The sequence below is a fragment of the Oncorhynchus mykiss genome, chromosome 3 (assembly GCF_013265735.2).
Source record: "Oncorhynchus mykiss isolate Arlee chromosome 3, USDA_OmykA_1.1, whole genome shotgun sequence".
NCBI lineage: Eukaryota > Metazoa > Chordata > Actinopteri > Salmoniformes > Salmonidae > Oncorhynchus > Oncorhynchus mykiss.
This window is the reverse complement of record NC_048567.1, coordinates 19,409,410-19,428,780: the sequence shown is the minus strand read 5'-3', so window position 1 is coordinate 19,428,780 and position 19,371 is coordinate 19,409,410. Positions and strand designations below refer to the sequence as shown.

General features: G+C 44.3%; 1 protein-coding gene across 9 annotated transcripts in view; it reads left to right on the top strand.

Moving 5' to 3' along the window:
- The window catches only part of rims2a (regulating synaptic membrane exocytosis 2a), a 236,513-nt gene extending 223,786 nt beyond the window's left edge, over nt 1-12,727 (top strand). For 7 of the 9 annotated variants that reach the window (XM_036971069.1, XM_036971142.1, XM_036971075.1 and 4 more), the window contains 5 exons: nt 8,952-9,093; nt 9,370-9,482; nt 9,614-9,715; nt 9,963-10,102; nt 10,196-12,727. In XM_036971069.1, the coding sequence (XP_036826964.1) occupies nt 8,952-9,093; nt 9,370-9,482; nt 9,614-9,715; nt 9,963-10,102; nt 10,196-10,393 (695 nt within the window). In that variant the 3' untranslated portion in view covers nt 10,394-12,727. Of the gene's footprint in view, nt 1-4,149; nt 4,818-8,951; nt 9,094-9,369; nt 9,483-9,613; nt 9,716-9,962; nt 10,103-10,195 lie in introns of those variants that run through there. The other 2 variants (XM_036971115.1, XM_036971122.1) reach the window with 2 other exon arrangements.
- The last annotated feature ends 6,644 nt before the right edge of the window (nt 12,728-19,371 follow it).

Below are 19,371 nucleotides of genomic sequence, written 5' to 3'. Positions count from 1 at the left end.
GTGAAACGTGATTGCAAGTTGAAATATAGATGATTATCTTGACTCTGACTCTGAACGCCATCCCTCGGCTGTCATAATATCTCTCATTCTCTCGCTCTCTCATTCTCTCGTTTTCTCTCTCGTTTTCTCTCTCAATCTCTCGATTTCTCTCTCCCTTTCTGTCTGTCAGTGTATTCACACCACTGAGTACAGGTAGTCACTGTGCTGCTGCTGTCTTTACACAGCTCAGTGTCCTACTTCACCTTACCTTGTGTGTCCATCTCCACAAACGTCACACTTTCCTCACAAACTGATGAAAGTGTGAACAACATACTGTAAGCTCTGTGTGTGTGCGAAGCGTGCGTGCGTGCTTGTGACCTTGCCTGAGACCTGAAGGATTGCATTGGTTCCTGGAAACAAAGTGTAGGGCTAATGTGTGTTAATGACTAGGGCTCAATGTCAGTGTTAATGTAGCTTTGACAAGTATCCAAACCAGAACTCTCTTTTACACTCTCTTCTTCCCAGAAATCTGCCTCTTTTGGTTTCCTTTGCGTCAGTGGACTTTCCATCCTGTAGTTCCTCTGACTGTTACTGTAAAGTTTGCCTGACTAACTGACTGACCTCTGTGAAATGGAATGAGCTGTTGGATCAAACTCCATACCGTGGCTTCCTCCCTACTCTATATGTATGTCATGTGATCTAATCTGATGTGATTTGAAACAATACAAAACAATACAATATGATATTATACAATATGACATGATATCATTATGATTAGTCTTCAAATCCGTTCTCCTTTGTGAAGCTAATTGTGGTTTCCGTTTGTGGTCACCAGGATGACCTGAATCAGTCCTGTAGTGTTGGTGTGGCAGATGGCAGGTAGCCCTCAGAGCCAGGAGCTGGAGGAAAGCTGTACTTCCCCACTGCCAGGGTGACTGTGTGTGTTTGTGTGTGTATGTATGACTGTATTGTATCAGTTGCCATTATAGCCCTAGCTGTATAGTCTGAGGGCTGCTGTTGTGCTGGTCTGTATGATGGTGGTGGACTGGGCATTAGAGAGAGAGGAAACAGAGGGGGCAGGAAGGACAGGACAGCTCCATTAGGCTGTGTTTACACTCTGCAGACTGACTGGTTCTGTTTCTCTGTCTAACGCTCGGCCTCACCCTGCGCCATCAATCACACACGTTTTCTTCCCCAAAGACCAACCAGTCTTTGATGTCTTTATGTTGCTGCTCACCACCCGCGTCACTTCTGGGTTATTTTGCCCTGGACTTGCTGTTATCATCTGATGAGTAGCATTCTTGGGATTTCCATTGTGTGAGGTGCTATTATTTTCCCGACTATCTGTCGTCTTTTTGCTGTTTTGATCGTAATAAAACACATATCTCTGTCTGTGAAGCAATGACTAATACATCTGAAAAACAATTGTACATGTTGTTGGGAAAGAGTCAAAGATGCTGAGTCATTGCTGTACAATCTTATAAAGGTAGAAGGTCTATGGACTTTCAGACCACGGTCAGAATGCATATTGAAAGTGATTCAAGTGCGCTTGATTTGAAGTGTGCTATATATCATTGGTCCCATTGTACCAGGGAAACTAAATCAAACAAAGACCAAGTATTTGAAAATATTTCACATATGTTCTTTATTTGACCCCAGTCTGTAGGCATCTACTTTAGGCCCATAGACCTCTACTGTAGACCTCTACTGTAGACTAATTGATCAGTGGGGCTTTAATGCTCTGTTTCCTTAGGAAGTGTTGGACAGAGAACTGAATACAGAAATTAAGATAATATAGAGCACAGTTAGTTTATATTTCTTTTGACCTTCTATGCTTTATTCTAATGCCAGACTTTTATCTTGCTGCATTAATTAATATGAATTAATTCAATACAGAGGGACCTTTTCTTACTCATGTGCAGTATATTTCACAATGAATGAGATTTCAGCCCCTGGCTTTCATTTATTTACTTTTAGTCCTCTGAAAGGAGTGAGAAGTGGACTCTATTTGTGGACACCAGATCTACACAGACAGACATGTGGGAAATAAAACAGCTGGCTACGTAATCAACCTCATTTTCTTCAGACGAGTCTGTGCATTGTATTCAACACCTTGGTCATTGGTCTTTACGTCATCTCTTGGGACTGATCCTTGGTTGGGTGGAAGGTGTAGGGTTGGCTACACCGAAGGTGAAAAAGCTGTGGCACACAGCACTTGCACAACGTGTTGTTTTCGTTGAATGTCAATCACAGTCACCTGGTCAGTGAGACACGTACCATTCCACTTCCCAGAACGTCTGGACCATTCCTCTGAATCTTTCACACTCTTGTTTTACAGTAGCTCTGGGTTATTATGGCAATGTTGCATGTACGTTGCTAGGTAAAGACATATCAAAGCTGTGTATCTTTGCAGGGAAGAATAAGTTTCCTCTGATGCTTTCACTGACGTGCTATAGTAATCTACCTCTCTGCAAGTCCTTCACTCTTTGAAACATATAGAATGTTGTTGGGTATTCTTAGTTCTATAGAACTAATGGAACAGGGGTCAGGGGTCAGCCAAGCATTCAGTAGAGTACTAGAGCTCTGAGACCAACAGAACACATCACCCTTTGCCATGTCAAGTGACAAGGCTATTTAACAAACTGCACTTATCACTATCTTCTGTCTTCTTCCTGTAGTGGGAGAGTGTGTCACACTCTATAATGAATAGTCCAGCAATATAAAGATGCACGTACTTTCGGCTTGTTAGTGTGACCTCACTCATTATAATGATCCAATAATTATTGGTGCCACTCCAAAACATTAAGCCTCTGGCTCTCACAGCCGGATCACCTACCTCAAAGTTAATGGTGTGTCTGATGGTTGTGATACGTAGGAGGAGGTGTTAGCAGGATCCTCATTAATACACAATGAGTTGTATTCTGACTTTAGTGCACTTAAAAAGGTACATGTCTCCCATTAAGAACAATTCAGGATTTACACGAAAGTCAAAAGAGTTTAGTACGCATATTTAACTCTCAGTCTGGTCGAATCAGTATCATATTCCAAACTGCTACAGTCAGATGACGCATTAAAATGACCCAATTGGTTCAGGTGGTGTTCTTCTCTTCTGTCTAATTTCCTTTACTTGTTCATCTGACCTAGATGAGAACATGTCATTCAATGTACAAAAGGGGAAATTGGGCGATTTTATTTCGTGGAAATAGGTTGCAGTGTCTCTATTCGTGAGGACTTTTATTCCCAGTGAGGGACTGTAGCCCAGAGGTATGCTATATTTAAAGGAGAGCAGCTCAGTGCTTGTTCAGTAATTGACCAGTACTGTGTCTATTCTGCCAGTTTCTCTGAGAAAAAGCACAGCAGTTGATTTTCTGACAAGATAGTTAAAACAGCACAATTTAGCTGTCTGTTGTTTCAGTGCTAAACTGCCTCTACCGGCACTTTGGCTCTCTCTTCACCAAGCCTGATGTCCTAGATTAGTATAGAGGGCATCTCTCCCACATGCCATTACAATCTAATTTTACTGTGCTCAGAAACTTTGTAAAGGATCTTAGGAACCACCTGTGAGATCTGGACAGAAGTGGTTCTGGATGGATGGTCCAAGCTGGTCCAAACATGTCCAAGCACACACACTCGCAGTACTGAAGTGAGCTGTTTAGAGGATGTCTGTTGCTTCATGTTGAATAGAGAGATGCCAGAGATGGCCATAATGAACTCTGCAGTGTTTATGGCCACTAATTCAAACAGTCCATGTTGTAGCGTAGGTGGTTGAAATGATGTTGAAGGAAGTGATGTCTCAAAGACAAGAATTCAGTTGACAGCCATTTCATGAGATTCTCTCACAAATGACTATTTTTTAACAGATGGTAAATTTGAACTAGCTCAAGTGAATTCTCCTTCGATAATGGCAATCATTTCAGAGCCACTGTACTGATTATTCATCGGTATGTAAACAGAGAGTTGGATAGCTGGCTACATGGGGTTTGCTGCAATCTTTGGTGGAAAAACACTGAAGAGAACTGCGCTGCTGGGGAGTGGGGGTGGGGGTGGGAGGGGGAAGGAGATCTATCACGTGAACTGTGAGTGGAATAGCTGTTCAGGGTTGTTTATGCCCCTAATGGCTGGCTGTCACAGGGACCTCTGTGGCTTTGCTTTTGAGTGTGTGTGTGTTTGTGCATGCATGCATGTGTGTGTGTGTGTGTGTGTGTTTTTGTATCCGTGCATGTGTGCGAGAGAGAGAGTAGCTAGTGAGGTTCAGTGAGTCGAATCTCTGGGTAGAGCTCCTTTGCCTGGAGAGGCAGCCGAGGTGCGCCTGAGCAGTGAGCCTTCTGATTGGCTGAGGAGGATGCAGTTTGCCCCCCCCTCTCCTTCTCCCAATTGTGTTAGAAGAGGAGAGGGGGGAGAGGAGCTGAGTAGCAGGCACATAGCACAGAGCACTAACACGGAGCAGAGAAGCAAGCAAGCTCTTTCTCAACCCAGTCTCACACTACGCAGCACAGGGAGACAACACAAAGAGCTACATCAGAGAGTCATTCTGCTACTATAGCACCATAGTCTTCTCTTGGGCTTTAGCGTTCAACTAGTTCTTCAGTTATCCTCTCGGTGCACGGTAGAGCTGTCTGGAGACCTGTAACCTCCACTAGAAGGCCACTTGACTCAGGTGATCAGTGGTTGATCAGTGACCATGGGTAGGCAGGGGCATGATGCCACTGCAGCGGCTGGCGCCCCGGGGTCCGGGATGCGCATGCAGCGTTCCCAGAGCAAGATGAGCCTGTCTGCGTCGTTCGAGGCGCTGGCCAACTACTTCCCCTGCATGAACTCCTTCGACGAGGATGACGGAGGTAAGACGAGATGGCTCTAAACCTGGGACACTGAGGCAGACACACACAGCTGCTGCTGCTGCTGGAGGGAGAGAGGCAGGAGCTGAAGGGGGAGAGAGGCAGGAGCTGAGGGATGGGAGAAGGAGCAAAGGGATGGGATGGGATGGGGGGATGGAGAGGGGCAGCGGGAAGAGAGGGAGCAGACGAAGGGCTGGAGGGGTGGAGAGAGATGGAGATGGAGGAGAGGGAGGGATGGACTAATGGTTGACTGATGACCTGACGGGGAGAGGGAGCACGGGGAGGGTGGAGGCTGTTGTAGTATTAGCTGTGGTACAGTACTGTGTTGCTGGTGGATGGGCATGCTCAGTGTGTTTTTGGAGAGGCTTCTCGTACTTGAGTAGCTACTTCCCTGTTCGTGTCATTGGCTACTGCTTTAGATCTGATGTTCTATTTTGAAACACTGTCTGGCTCCCTCATTGACATCACTTACCAATGGCAAGCATGCTTGTCTTGTCCCGATTGGAATGAATCACTATTTGTTTTGGTGTGGGCGGTAGAATAGATTTAGATATTGTGTTGACCTCGTCTCTAGTGTCTAGTGTGTGTTTATAGCTGTTTTATTTCTGAGTGGGTGTTGAGAATATGTTTGATAATTCAGATAGGATGTTTTCATAAAACTAGGTTAGGGGGATTGTATTAGCTGTGCTTGTATTAGCTGGGTTAGGGCGATTGTATATTAGATGTGCTTGTATTAGCTGGGTTAGGGGGATTGTATATTAGATGTGCTTGTATTAGCTGGGTTAGGGGGATTGTATTAGCTGTGCTTGTATTAGCTGGGTTAGGGGGATTGTATATTAGATGTGCTTGTATTAGCTGGGTTAGGGGGATTGTATTAGCTGTGCTTGTATTAGCTGGGTTAGGGGGATTGTATTAGCTGTGCTTGTATTAGCTGGGTTAGGGGGATTGTATTAGCTGTGCTTGTATTAGCTGGGTTAGGGGGATTGTATTAGCTGTGCTTGTATTAGCTGGGTTAGGGGGATTGTATTAGCTGTGCTAGGGGGATTGTATTAGCTGTGCTTGTATTAGCTGGGCTAGGGGGATTGTATTAGCTGTGCTTGTATTAGCTGGGTTAGGGGGATTGTATTAGCTGTGCTTGTATTAGCTGGGTTAGGGGGATTGTATAACCCTCCTCCTATAAATAGACTTAATAGACTCTTCTGAAATAGACATGATCCACTGGAATGTTGAGATAATACAGTAGAAATGTCTCCAGCCCCCTTCATCTCAATCCTCTTTCTGGGTAGACACTGACTTTAATGCTTCCATACCTGGAGTTAAAGGTACTAGAGTAGTCGACCCAATCCTCTTTCTGGGTAGACACTGACTTTAATGCTTCCTTACCTGGAGTTAAAGGTACTAGAGTAGTCGACCCAATCCTCTTTCTGGGTAGACACTGACTTGAATGCTTCCTTAGGTATTAGAGTAGTCGACCCAAAATGTGTGTCCAATTAAGTTGTTCATAAACATTTCTCCCAGATGACACAAACTGTACTGATGATGTTTGTAAACAGTCATTTGATTGGATGGAAGTGACACTGCAGGTGAGTCTTTGATGTGTAGTTTATGTTACGTGAAGACAGTATCTTAGAGTATCTTAGAGTATCTTAGGACTCCAGCAGAAAATAGCTCTTCAAATGAAGGTTTTGTTCTAGCATCTAGATGGGCTCTGGGAAAATGACATTGTATGATTTTCCCAGAGCCCGTATATCTCTACCACTCCAAAGTGACGCATTTTCATTGAGCAGTGTTTCACAGCTGGGGCTGGATGCACTGCAGCATTTTCTTTCACAGATCTTTATCTCTTTCCAGAATACATATTTTTCTAGATAGTTTTCCCTTTTAGTGGGATATAGAGTTTAATGATGTGCACTTTCAATGGTAGTAGCTTAATTTGACTGAATATATCTGTCTGGGTGAGCTTTAAAAAATCCACTCCGTAACCTTTTTAATACTCTACCTTAATAACAAACCATGACAACGGCACAGCGTGTGTGTGTGTGTGTGTGCATGTGTGTGTGTGTGTGTGTGTGTGTGTATGAATGTGTGTGTGTGTATGAGTGTGTGTGTGTGTGTGTATGAGTGTGTGTATGAGTGTGTGTATGAGTGTGTGTATGAGTGTGTGTATGAGTGTGTGTATGAGTGTGTGTGGCCTGGCTCATGGCACCTACAGTCTCATCATAATCACACACCTTTATTCAGCATTACTCCAATAAGGTATAAACTGCATTATTAAAAACAGTTGACTGGCCATTAAAAAGCTATTTCATAGATTAGCTTCTCCTCCTTTATTAGTATTGCCATCCATAATGACCTCAGATACAACCATATGCATGCTAACCGCAGTACATACAGTGGTCAGGTTGACCTTAGCTTTGATTCAGCTGAATGAATGTTCATTGATTCATTCAGCTGATCATTCAGCACATCGCTCATTGATTGTGTTTAGGTGGTTGCTGCATGGCGGGAGCCTACCTGTCACACTGGCAGCTCTTTAGATGCCTTTAGACGTCACTGTCAGCGTATCTGAATCCAGTTTGCTTTGTCAGTGCTGAGGAGAGGATGAGGAGGCGGATGTCATTGAATAGCTGAGATGCCAGGGTTCTGGCCTCAGCAGTGAGGGCCTGCCTGAGTAATAAAGGCTTATCTTCCTCTGATTCTAAGAGTCTGTACTTCCTGTGGATGGGAGACAGGCAGGCGGGCAGGCAGACAGGAAGTGAGAGAAGCTGGTGGCAGGGACAGTAACCAGAGTATAATTAAGGCTTTTTGAAATCACACACACACATTTTAAGTTACAGAGATGGAAATTTCATTAAGGACAATATGAATATCTGCCAGATTACTTGCAGTTTATTTGAACACAGAGTATGGGGAATTATTGAGAGGTCTTCAAACTGTAAGAGGTCTTGGTTATAGAGGGCTTTATTACCCCCTCTGTGTGTTGCCCTCATTAAGGTTGTTCCTGTGATAAAGCAGAACCACTCTTACGTATGTAAACACTGAGTGAGGAACATTCACTCTCTATGTTGACGTGCATTCCCTGACAGTGTGTCCAGTGGTCATGTCTGACACATAAATTAGCTCTCTTTAAATTTGTTCTCTTTACCCTGGTTATTCTCAGAGTTAATAACACTGCTAGAACTCAATACCTCTGCTTCCTGCATTCCTTACTGAGAGACAAGACAGACCCATTAGTTCGTCTTTTACCATTTGACACTTTTAATTTGTCCGGTGTACCCCGTATGCATTTTTATATTTGAAGGAACGGCCATTTTGTTTCTTTAGTTCTCTGCTGAAAGCCCTGTCATGTGACTTGTGTAGAGCTCTGCAGTGGCTGACCTGTACCAGTACCTGCTCCTACAGTTACCTCCAGTATATCCCTCTCCTGGCCCTCCTTGGTGATTTACAAAGAATGCCATTCAGGCCACACGCAGCTCCAGCCACGTCCTGGCCATGTGCTGTCACATAGATTGGAGGAGATGTTCAGTGGGTCTAATGGGGGCGGTCAGCTGTCACCTTGTATCAGTTGTAGGAGGCCAGACACTGAACGGCCCTAGGTGGAACAGAGGGATGGAGGGGGGAGAGAGAGAGAGACTCTAAGCTAGAGCAAGAACCCTGCAGAGCAGGCAACCGGTGCTCTTGCTTAGCAGGAAGAGGGATGTACATGGTCTTCTTCTGTTTAGCCCATTCATACAGGAACACACATACACACACACACACTCACACACGTACGCGCACACAACTGTTTTTAAAAAATATTTCTGTAGATACTGTAATATGGCACTTGATGTTTAATAAATCTCTTTGCTAAATGATCACATGGAAGTTGCAGTGCTCTGAGAAGAGAGTGCATGGTAGAATTGCCATAGAGTGGAAGTGTGATCTTCCTGTTGAGGACTTCAATGAGACTTCTCGTAATAAGTGAAAATGCTATGTCTACAATAACCTACTGCATGTAATTCGAAAGCAAAGCACACACTTGAGAGCAATGTATTAACTATTTCTCCCCCCTGCTCTCTCTTTCCCTCTCTCTTTCCCCCTCTCTCCCTTTCCCTCGCTCTATCTCTTTCTCCCACTCTGTCCCTCTGTTCTGTCCAGAAGCCGGTGGGAAGAAGCTTCGCAGCACCGTGCAGAGGAGCACAGAGACGGGCTTGGCCGTAGAGATGAGGAGCAGGATGACTCGGCAGGCCAGCAGAGAGTCCACCGACGGCAGCATGAACAGCTACAGCTCCGAGGGAAAGTAAGTGAAGTCTAACGCATACCAATGTGATAATGTACATCCCTCCAATATACATTATCACATTGGTATGCGTAGGTTAATTGTTGACATAGCATTCTCACTTATTACGTGAAGTCTCGTTCAAGTCATCAATAGGTCAAATGTAGGTTTGGGGTGCTCATTTGAATTTCCTGTCTTTTTTTGGATCTTGCCAACTCTAAATAAGCAAGTTCAAGCCTTGAGGCCTTTTTCTTTAGTCTCCATAGTTACCTGTGTCATCTCTCCCTTCCGTTCCAGCCTGATCTTCCCTGGTGTGAGACTGTCCTCCGACGCCCAGTTCTCTGACTTCCTGGATGGACTAGGCCCAGCCCAGCTGGTTGGACGGCAGACGCTAGCTACACCACCCATGGGTGGGTGGATCAGATTTCTGGAACAATGTTGTGTCAAGACGCCTTTAGCGACCCCATCCCACACGGAAAGGATATCTGTATTGTGTGAATGGAGTGTTAACATTGTGTTGGCTGTGGTGTGTGTTGTTCAGGTGACATCCAGATTGGAATCGTGGACAAGAAAGGAGCGCTGGAGGTGGAAGTGATCCGAGCCCGTGGCCTTGTGGGAAAACCAGGTTCCAAGGCACTGCCAGGTAATTTACTACGTGATGTATAATATATTAATATATGCTATTTAGCAGACACATATATCCAAAGCTACTTACAGTACCGTGAGTACATACATTTTTTGTATCCTGTATGTGAGTAGAATAGGATAGAACCCACAGCCCTGAACTTCATGCTAATACCAACTGGTCACTACGGTAACCAGAGCTTGAACCAACTGATAATGCTGCCAATAGTATTGTAACTATTCTGTCTCTCTCTCTCTCTTCATAGCACCATATGTAAAAGTGTATCTTTTGGAAAACGGAGCCTGCATAGCCAAAAAGAAAACAAAAGTAGCAAGAAAAACCTTGGATCCCCTTTACCAGCAGCAACTGCCTTTCGAAGAGGCTCCTGGAGGGAAAGTTCTACAGGTAAACTATGTTCTACAAGGCCTTGATAAATACTTCACAGTTCACACATCATCATATTATAATAACATGTCTAATAAACCCTCTTCTCCACAGATCATCGTATGGGGAGACTACGGACGCATGGACCATAAATCCTTTATGGGAGCAGTTCAGATACTTTTAGATGAGCTGGACCTGTCTAACATGGTGATTGGCTGGTTCAAGCTCTTTCCTCCTTCCTCATTGGTGGACCCTACCCTGGCCCCCTTGACAAGAAAAGCTTCCCAAACGTCATTGGATAGCCGGTCATAGCAGTGTGTGGACTGATAGCATTGTTGTAGCAGCAGCACCCAGTGTTGAGGTTAAACATGCTGCGACAGACAGGTCACGCCCCCCGGTTACACTGCATGCTTGATGTTGTGTCTTCTGAGCCTGTTTCTAGGGGTGCAAATGTGATCCTGTGTTTTGAGAAAAATGTCGCACACATTGTGCGTAGCGAGCGTCGCTCCCTCGGCCGGGTCTGAGCACCAGCTCGGATTAGAAGGCCGTAACGGACTCCTTAGCACCAGGAATTGTCTCTAAATCGAGCGATTCCAGGTTTTCATCCAATCTAAGCCATGGGGGTCAGAACTGGGAACCCGCTCGATGAGTTCTACAGAAGCCCTTTTCGAATGAAAAATACATGTTTTTGTTTATAATGATTTTTTTTTGTTTTTTGTTTGTTTTATTGTCGATGTACTTGTATACCTGAAGGGGTGACTGACAGTGTTGTCCTGTCCAGAAGCTTGGTCACGCCAAGCCAACAGACCTAGCTAGATGTGTAAATGGAACTATGAGGTTCATTGCAATTGGAGAGGTGGGGTGTCCCAACTAAAGCTCAAACTTCGAATATGAGGCCCTAGTCAAAATAGTAGTAGATCACACCAGAGAGACAATACTAAAGTTACTAAAGGCAATACAGAAGTGGCTACTGTACTATCGACACTCCAGAATCTATTGATCAGAACCCACAACAAGACTAACTTTTATGACCTAACATTATTATTTCTCTGTTGATATATTGTATGACATTTAAATGAAGATTTAAAAAAATAAAAAAAAACATTTTTGCATGGACAAAAATTTAGCTGAAAAAAAAAATGACCATTATTTTCTTGAGGCTGCGACTTGCAAAAAAAGATGAAGAAAAACAAATAAAACACATCAGCCATTTTCAACAATTTATATTATTTTTAAATATAAATTTCACTAGTGCATGGTTTTCAAAGGGGAGTGAATGCAACAGCGTGATAAAAAAAGACACATTGTTTATCATTCTTTAGACCATCCATAACATAAGTCTGTGTTTGGCAGACATACAGTAAGAGAAACTAAAATAAAAACTTTTGGAGTTATTTAACAACAAAAAAACTGTTTATGTGACAAAGTGATGATGAAAATAAATGTAAATTATTTATTTCATTGCAAAGGTTTACAAGCCTTATAAAGATAAACATTATGTGCAAATTGTACACGTCTCTTTCTCTCCCTTGTCCCAGGGCGTCCCCCTGATATTGTCCAGAGTTTCAGGACTGTTGGTTCTTTTACAGCTCTGTATCGTTTCAATATGTCTTTTTTGGCGATTTGTTTAACAAGCATGTTGAAAAGGATTTTCTGCAACATGGCTTGGGCACACCTTAAAGTAACTCAGCATGTTTTGATAAAGAGGATGTTTGGGAGTTTTGCAGTTTCTTGTACAGTGCATGTCAACTTCGTTACTTCCCCCCCCTCACCTTCAATTGAATTCTACAGAAAATTCATTAGTTACTTTCATGGCCAAACTATTAAAACGTTTTAACAAAACATTCCACTAACCCTTAGATCATATTTTATTTCCATTTTTTCAAAAAGAATGACAAGGAAAAATATTTTATATTCGTTGGAGGTTGACAAAAAAAGTTATGGTTGCGAGTGTATTTTATTTCAGTATTGTTAACTAACATGCAAAAATAATCTGTATTGGTACAGCAAGAAAGATATTTATATCCAAGCAAGAAGCGGCAAACATACAACTTATGTACTGTATATTGCTGTGTAGTTCAGGCACTGTTTGTGAGGATGAGCAAAACACAAGGTCAAACAACATGGGATATTGCCACACAATATGAATTTAGTTTTTTTTGTTTTTGTGAAAATATAATTAATTTCATATATTTTTATTAGTTTATTTATAAGCCAAGACCAGTTTATTTTTTATTTTTAGTAATTGTAAATGCTTCTTGTGTATGGGAGGTATATGAATCTTACAGTTATGTCTGAATGAAAATAAACTGAGACGTTATTCCTTTTCCATGTTAAACCTATACATTCTAATGTCCATTCAATATCTTGTCGCTATAACAAGCTATATACTTTCGTTTTTGATTTACATTGTACATATTAGAAATTTGAATAAAACAAGCAAACACAAATAGATGACAATATTTTGGAATAGGAATAATGTCTCACATGATGACAAAGACATGTGTTATTTACCCTTTTGAATGCCTTTTCTTTCTTTTGTTTTGGTGCAATGTGTTTATGCCAAGGCTATGTCTTGGTGAAGTATGGTTGAGTACAGAGATTTATGTAAGTTATTTTTCAAATAAAAAATGGATATTACACTGACACTGAGTACCAGCGAACAATATCAACATACAAGAGCATTTTTATCTACCTGGGCATGACTATTTCCTGTTCCAAAACATCCACAAATTACTATCTTTATTTCTCCAGGTAGGTTGTTCCACGACATCCACAAATTACTATCTTTATTCCTCCAGGTAGGTTGTTCCACAAATTACTATCTTTATTCCTCCAGGTAGGTTGGGAGTAAAAAGGAGGTCACAACCTTTTGTGGCCCACTAATGGTTCCTACCTATACTACAGTCTACGCTACATATCATTTGTTTTGTCTTTCAGAACTGTATACAGCATGTGCACAAATCAAGACTTAGGTCAAGCTGGGGGAAGTTAAGAGACAAGAAGTAGCAGTCAGTTCCACTTCCCCTCATATGAGTGCAAAGTTGTGCTTCCACTAAATTCTTTGGCAACACTACAGATGAAAGAACAACCTATACTTTTGGAGAGAGCCAGGAATACATTTTACTACAGAACTAAAAAGAAAGTTCCTCTTTTACTGTTTTTAACACACATTATTCAACTGTGTAGAGTGGTGTCGTGTCTTTACTATCATTAAATGAAGACTTATAGTTTTTATCAAAGATTCTCTGTAATTAGTATTACGTGATCAACTGATTAATCATGTAACTCATTAACTAGGAAGTCGGGGCACCAAGGAAAGTATTCAGATTACAAAGTTATAATTTCCCAATATAACCTTTCAGATATTTTCATATCTGATCAATAGTCTTCTGATTAATGATTTATTTATTTTACCTCACGTTAGTCTCATTCCAAACGTCGTAAATTGTTGGTTATCTGCACGAACCCAGTCTTCACTATGAGTCATCCATACATCAATTGTCTTAAATCATTTATTTATTTCTAACTAAGTAATTCACAGAAATGCATAAACAAACAAACAAGGTAAATGTGGTTACATGAAATGATAGGAAAATGTGCCCTAGTGGGCTGAACCGGCATGGCGGCTTGTTAGACAAAAGGGGAAATGGGGGGGGGGTCGACCAAGAAGTCACTACAGAGTGATAATTATAACAATTAAAATGCTAATCCTTTACACATGAACGCTCACTCATTCGGAAACAATTGCAATCAATATATATATATATTTACGCTCAGTGTGTCGTCTTGATCGCTGGTGAAAAGTTTGTGTCTTTCGTAGAATTGTCCGTCTCTCTCCCTCTCTCTCTGTCTGTCCTGGTTAGAGGGGATAGTTCAAAGTGACATTCGTTATAGATTGGAGGTTTCGGTGGTTGTCGTTCTTCGCGTTCAATTATACCGAATTCCTAGCTGCAGACTAGTAATTAATATCAAAGACTTGTTCTTATTCTGTCGGTATCGATAGTCTAAGAGTTTAACCACGTGGTATGGTTAAAAGATTCAGCAATGGTCTGCAACCTTTGTCCCCCTCCTAATGGAGAAAAACATCTGCTGATAATTTCTCAAAGTTGGGTTTTATTCGGAATGGCAGAAAAGGGATGTCCCAGGATGTCTGACCCTAACTGGGCTCAGGGGCGTTCCTCTGATTTAGTTCAAATCCAATTCCCTTTTTGAGTTTTCCTTCATTAAACAGTCCACAATCATATTGTAAAATTGTGTAAACAGTATCATACTCACTCATTCATCTTATACAACAATTAGATGTAAACCTTATATCTGGGGCTTTTATATTAACAGCGTTGTTAAGGTTTTCTTCCGTCGAAGGAGAGGAGGACCAAAACGCAGCGTGTTTTTTTCGATATATCTTTAATAAAGATAATAACGAACAATACAAAAAAATAAACGTAACGTGAAAAAAACCGAAACAGCCCTATCTGGTGCAAACATACACAGAGACAGGAACAATTACCCACGAAACACTCAAAGAATATGGCTGCCTAAATATGGTTCCCAATCAGAGACAACGATAAACACCTGCCTCTGATTGAGAACCACTCCAGGCCACCATAGACTTTTCAAGACAACTATACTACACCACAATCCCATAACCTACAAAAAAACCCTAGACAAAACACACCACATAATTAACCCATGTCACACCCTGGCCTGACCAAAATAATAAAGAAAACACAAAATACTAAGACCAGGGCGTGACAGAAACCCCCCCCCCCCCCCCCCCAAGGTGCGGACTCCCGGCCGCACACCTAAACCCATAGGGGAGGGTCCGGGTGGGCGTCTGTCCACGGTGGCGGCTCCGGCGCGGGACGTGGACCCCACTCCAACATAGTCTTAGTCCGCTTACATCGCGTCCTTAGATTGGCGACCCTCGCCGCCGACCTTGGCCTAGTAACCCTAACAAAGGGCCCCACTGGACTGAGGGGCAGCTCCGGACTGAGGGACAGCTCGGGACTGAGGTAGCTCGGGACTGAGGGATAGCTCGGGACTGAGGGGTAGCTCTGGACTGAGGGGTAGCTCTGGACTGAGGGGTAGCTCGGGACTGAGGGGTAGCTCGGGACTGAGGGGTAGCTCGGGACTGAGAGGAAACTCAGGACTGAGAGGAGGCTCAGGACTGAGAGGAAGCTCAGGCAGGTTGATGGCTCTGGAAGATCCTGGCTGGCTGGTGGTTCTGGCAGATCCTGGCTGACTGGCGGTTCCGGCAGATCCTGACTGACTGTCGGCTCTGGCAGATCCTGGCTGACTGGCGGATCCTGGCTGAATGGCGGATCCTGGCTGAATGGCGGATCCTGGCAGACTGGCGGATCTGGCTGCTTCATGCTGACTGGCGGCTCTGGCTGCTCCATGCTGACTGGCGGCTCTGGCTGCTCCATGCTGACTGGCGGCTCTGGCTGCTCCATGCTGACTGGCGGCTCTGGCAGCTCCTTGCAGACTGGCAGCTCTGGCAGCTCCTTGCAGACTGGCGGCTCCTTGCAGACTGGCAGCGCTGAACAGGCGGGAGACTCCGGCAGCGCTGAACAGGCGGTAGACTCCGGCAGCACCGGAGAGGAGGAAGGCTCTGGCAGCGCTGGACAGGCAAAGCGCACTGTAGGCCTGGTGCGTAGTGCTGGCACTGGTGGTACTGGGCCGAGGACACGCACAGGAAGCCTGGTGCGGGGAGCTGCCACCGGAGGGCTGATGCGTGGAGGTGGTGACGGATAGACCGGGCCGTGCAGGCGCACTGGAGCTCTTGAGCACCGAGCCTGCCCAACCTTACCTGGTTGAATGCTCCCGGTTGCCCTGCCAGTGCGGCGAGGTGGAATAGCCCTGGGCTATGCAGGCAAACCGGGGACACCGTGCGCAAGGCTGGTGCCATGTAAACCGGCCCAAGGAGACGCACCGGAGACCAGATGCGTAGAGCCGGCTTCATGACATGAAATCATATGTATTTATCCTCTTGGATTTCAGGCATATCTCAGTCCTCTTGATATTTGTAGATTATTTGATTATTCTTTCTGAATGCCTGGTTGGTTGTTTTAATATTTTTCTTCAGTGTGCTTGGGTAGCACTTTCTTTTATGTAGATAAATTACCAGATATTTACAAAGAAATGAAATGGTTAAATGGAAATTACACAGTTTTAACCTAATGAATTACAGTGGCAAGAAAAAGTATGTGAACACTGGAAAAACTTGGATTTCTGCAAAAATTGGTTATAAAATTTGAGGTCACAACAGTAGACAAACAGTCTGCTGTGCCTTTTTTTCTCCACACATCAAGGCTTTTAGAGATACTTTTGTAACCCTTTCCAGCGTTATGCAAGTCAATAATTATTAATCTTAGGTCTTCTGTGTAAGGGATTTCCTCCTCTTCTACCGAAGAGGAGAGGCGAGAAGGATCGGAGGACCAAAATGCAGCGTGGTTAAAGTTCATGGTTCTTTAATAAGAGAAATTATACATGAACAGAAAACAAAACAAGAAACGTGAAAACCCGAAAACAGTCCCGTGTGACACAGGAGACAACCACCCACAAAATACCCAAAGAACATGGCTGCCTAAATATGGTTCCCAATCAGAGACAACGATAAACACCTGCCTCTGATTGAGAACCACTCCAGGCAACCATAGACTTACCTAGACCACTACACTGAACCCAACCCCATAAATCGAATAAACCCCTAGACAAGACGAAACACAATAAATCACCCATGTCACACCCTGGCCTAGCCAAAATAATAAAGAAAACACCGATAACTTAGGCCAGGGCGTGACATTACCCCCCCCCCCCCCCCCCCCCCCCCCCCCCCCCCTCCCCAAAGGTGCGGACTCCCGGCCGCACACCTAAACCCATAAGGAAGGGTCTGAGTGGGCGTCTATCCACGGTGGCGGTTCTGGCGCGGGACGTGGACCCCACTCCAACATAGTCTTAGTCCGCTTTCTCAGCGTCCTTTGAGTGGTGACCCTCGCCACCGACCTTAGCCTAAGAATCCTAACAGAGGACCCCACTGGACTGAGGGGCAGCTCCGGACTGAGGGTCAGCTTGGGACTGAGGGGTAGCTCAGGACTGAGGGGTAGCTCAGGACTGAGAGGTAGCTCAGGACTAAGAGGTAGCTCAGGCTGGTTGACGGCTCTGGCAGCTTCTGGCTGAATGGCGGCTCTGGCGTATCCTGGCTGATTGGTGGCCCTGGCGGATCCTGGCTGACTGGCGGCTCTGGCGGATCCTGGCTGACTGGCGGGTCTGGCGGATCCTGGCTGACTGGCGGCTCTGGAATATCCTGGCTGACTGGTGGCTCTGGAAGATCCTGGCTGACTGGCGGCTCTGGAAGATCCTGGCTGACTGGCGGCTCTGGAAGATCCTGGCTGACTGGCGGCTCTGGAAGATCCTGGCTGATTGGCGGCTCTGGAAGATCCTGGCTAACTGGCGGCTCTGGCGGCTCATGACATACGGGAGACTCTGGCGGCTCATGACAGACGGGAGACTGCCACCGGAGGGCTGATGCGTGGAGGTGGTACTGTATAGACCGGACCGTGCAGGCGCACTGGAGCTCTTGAGCACCGAGCCTGCCCAACCTTACCTGGTTGAATGCTCGCGGTCGCCCTGCCAGTGCGGCAAGGTGGAATAGCAACCTGCAGGCCAAGAGGGTGTCCATCGACACCACGCCGCTCTGTAACTACGTCAGGATGTTGAGATGGGTCGGCAACGATCTCAGAGCATTCACAGACTTCAGGGTGGCGGAGTTGGTTTCCGATCTGGAGGTCACATCCAGAGGAGACTCTGAGAAGTTGATGGAGAAGCTGGTTGGAGCTGAGAGGACTCTGAATGGAACTGCAAAGAGCATCTTGGCCTCTGTAGGTGTTACTGTAATTTAATTATGCCAATGTGCTTTCATCAATTGAAAGCCCTTAGTCTATTTTATGAGAATTTGTAAGATTTCTTGTTTGCATAAAATTGACGCAGACCAGTCTTTCAATAATAGGTCATAGAATTTATTCTCGGAGCGCGCTACCACTTAAACACGTGCAGCAGTTTATATACAGATCATGATGTCATTTCACTGCTTTAACAGAATCCCCTCCTCTCCACCGGGACAAAGTAAGGTGAAAAGTTCATTCTAACTTACTAACACACTCCCAGATAACTTTTGACCCCTCAACATTATCGATCACCACTGAACTGACAGTTTTAATTAACAGAAAACCTAGGAATGCACTCACTGCCTTATCTAAAAACCCCAGAGCTAAGTTTCAGTAGGGTCAACCATAGGCTAACGACCTTATGTGTTTACACAGTCCACAACCCATTTGTTTCTGCCTAGTTGGAATGGTGTTCATTAACTTTTTATTACTCCTTGTCCGTGTCACACAACCCCTTCTTATGAACTCATATTGTCAATCACTTATAAAACAGAGTATAAGTTTACTTAGTTACAATTCTATTTAAAATGGGGATATTGTTTATTCATTTATCCATAATAAATTCAGACTTTTCTCTGCCTTCATTTTCCTCCTACTGATGGGCTTCACAGTGCTGCACTTGAGGAGATACCGCCACAATAAGAAATGTGAAAACGTGTACATAACCCGGATGTTCATTCATTTTGATGAGAAGCAGAAGGCAGAAGGAAGTGCTCCCCCTCACATTGAAGGAGGCCAGACTACATTACCATCCCTTCCCCTTGACTCAGTGCCACGGAAGGGAAAGCCATGCTGAAATTCAGTTTCCCAGTGTTCACCCATTGTCTAGCCTGGGTCTTGTTCATAGGTGTTGATGTACTCATGTTCTGGTTAGTTGAGGTCATCAGAACGCGGCTTCATGGGCTAGAACCATTTCATGTTCCTTTGATTATGAACAGAAATGTAAGTAGCTATGTTAGTAAAACACACAACAAGATACAGTCTTAGTCAATGAGTTATTGCATTAATTAATTCAATACAATCTAGCCACTAGGCTATAACCCTGTTGCTCTACCGAACCATTGTTGTTTCAGGAAGACATGACTGTTATTGGTGTCCCCATTTCAGAAGAGATCAACAGGAGGGATTTCTCCTACCAGGTGTCCATCTTTGAGAGGAGTTGCCTTCCTAAACCCAGACTACTACTCTATGACACCATCCTGCCTCTGGTTGTGTTACTAGCTGCCCTTCTCAGCATGGCCCTGATGTCTGCCAAGCTCACTCAGATCAGGCTCATGGTGTTTGAGCAGTTCTTCTCCACTAACGCTGAGAACAGTGTGGAGTTTCTGCATGCTAAGATCC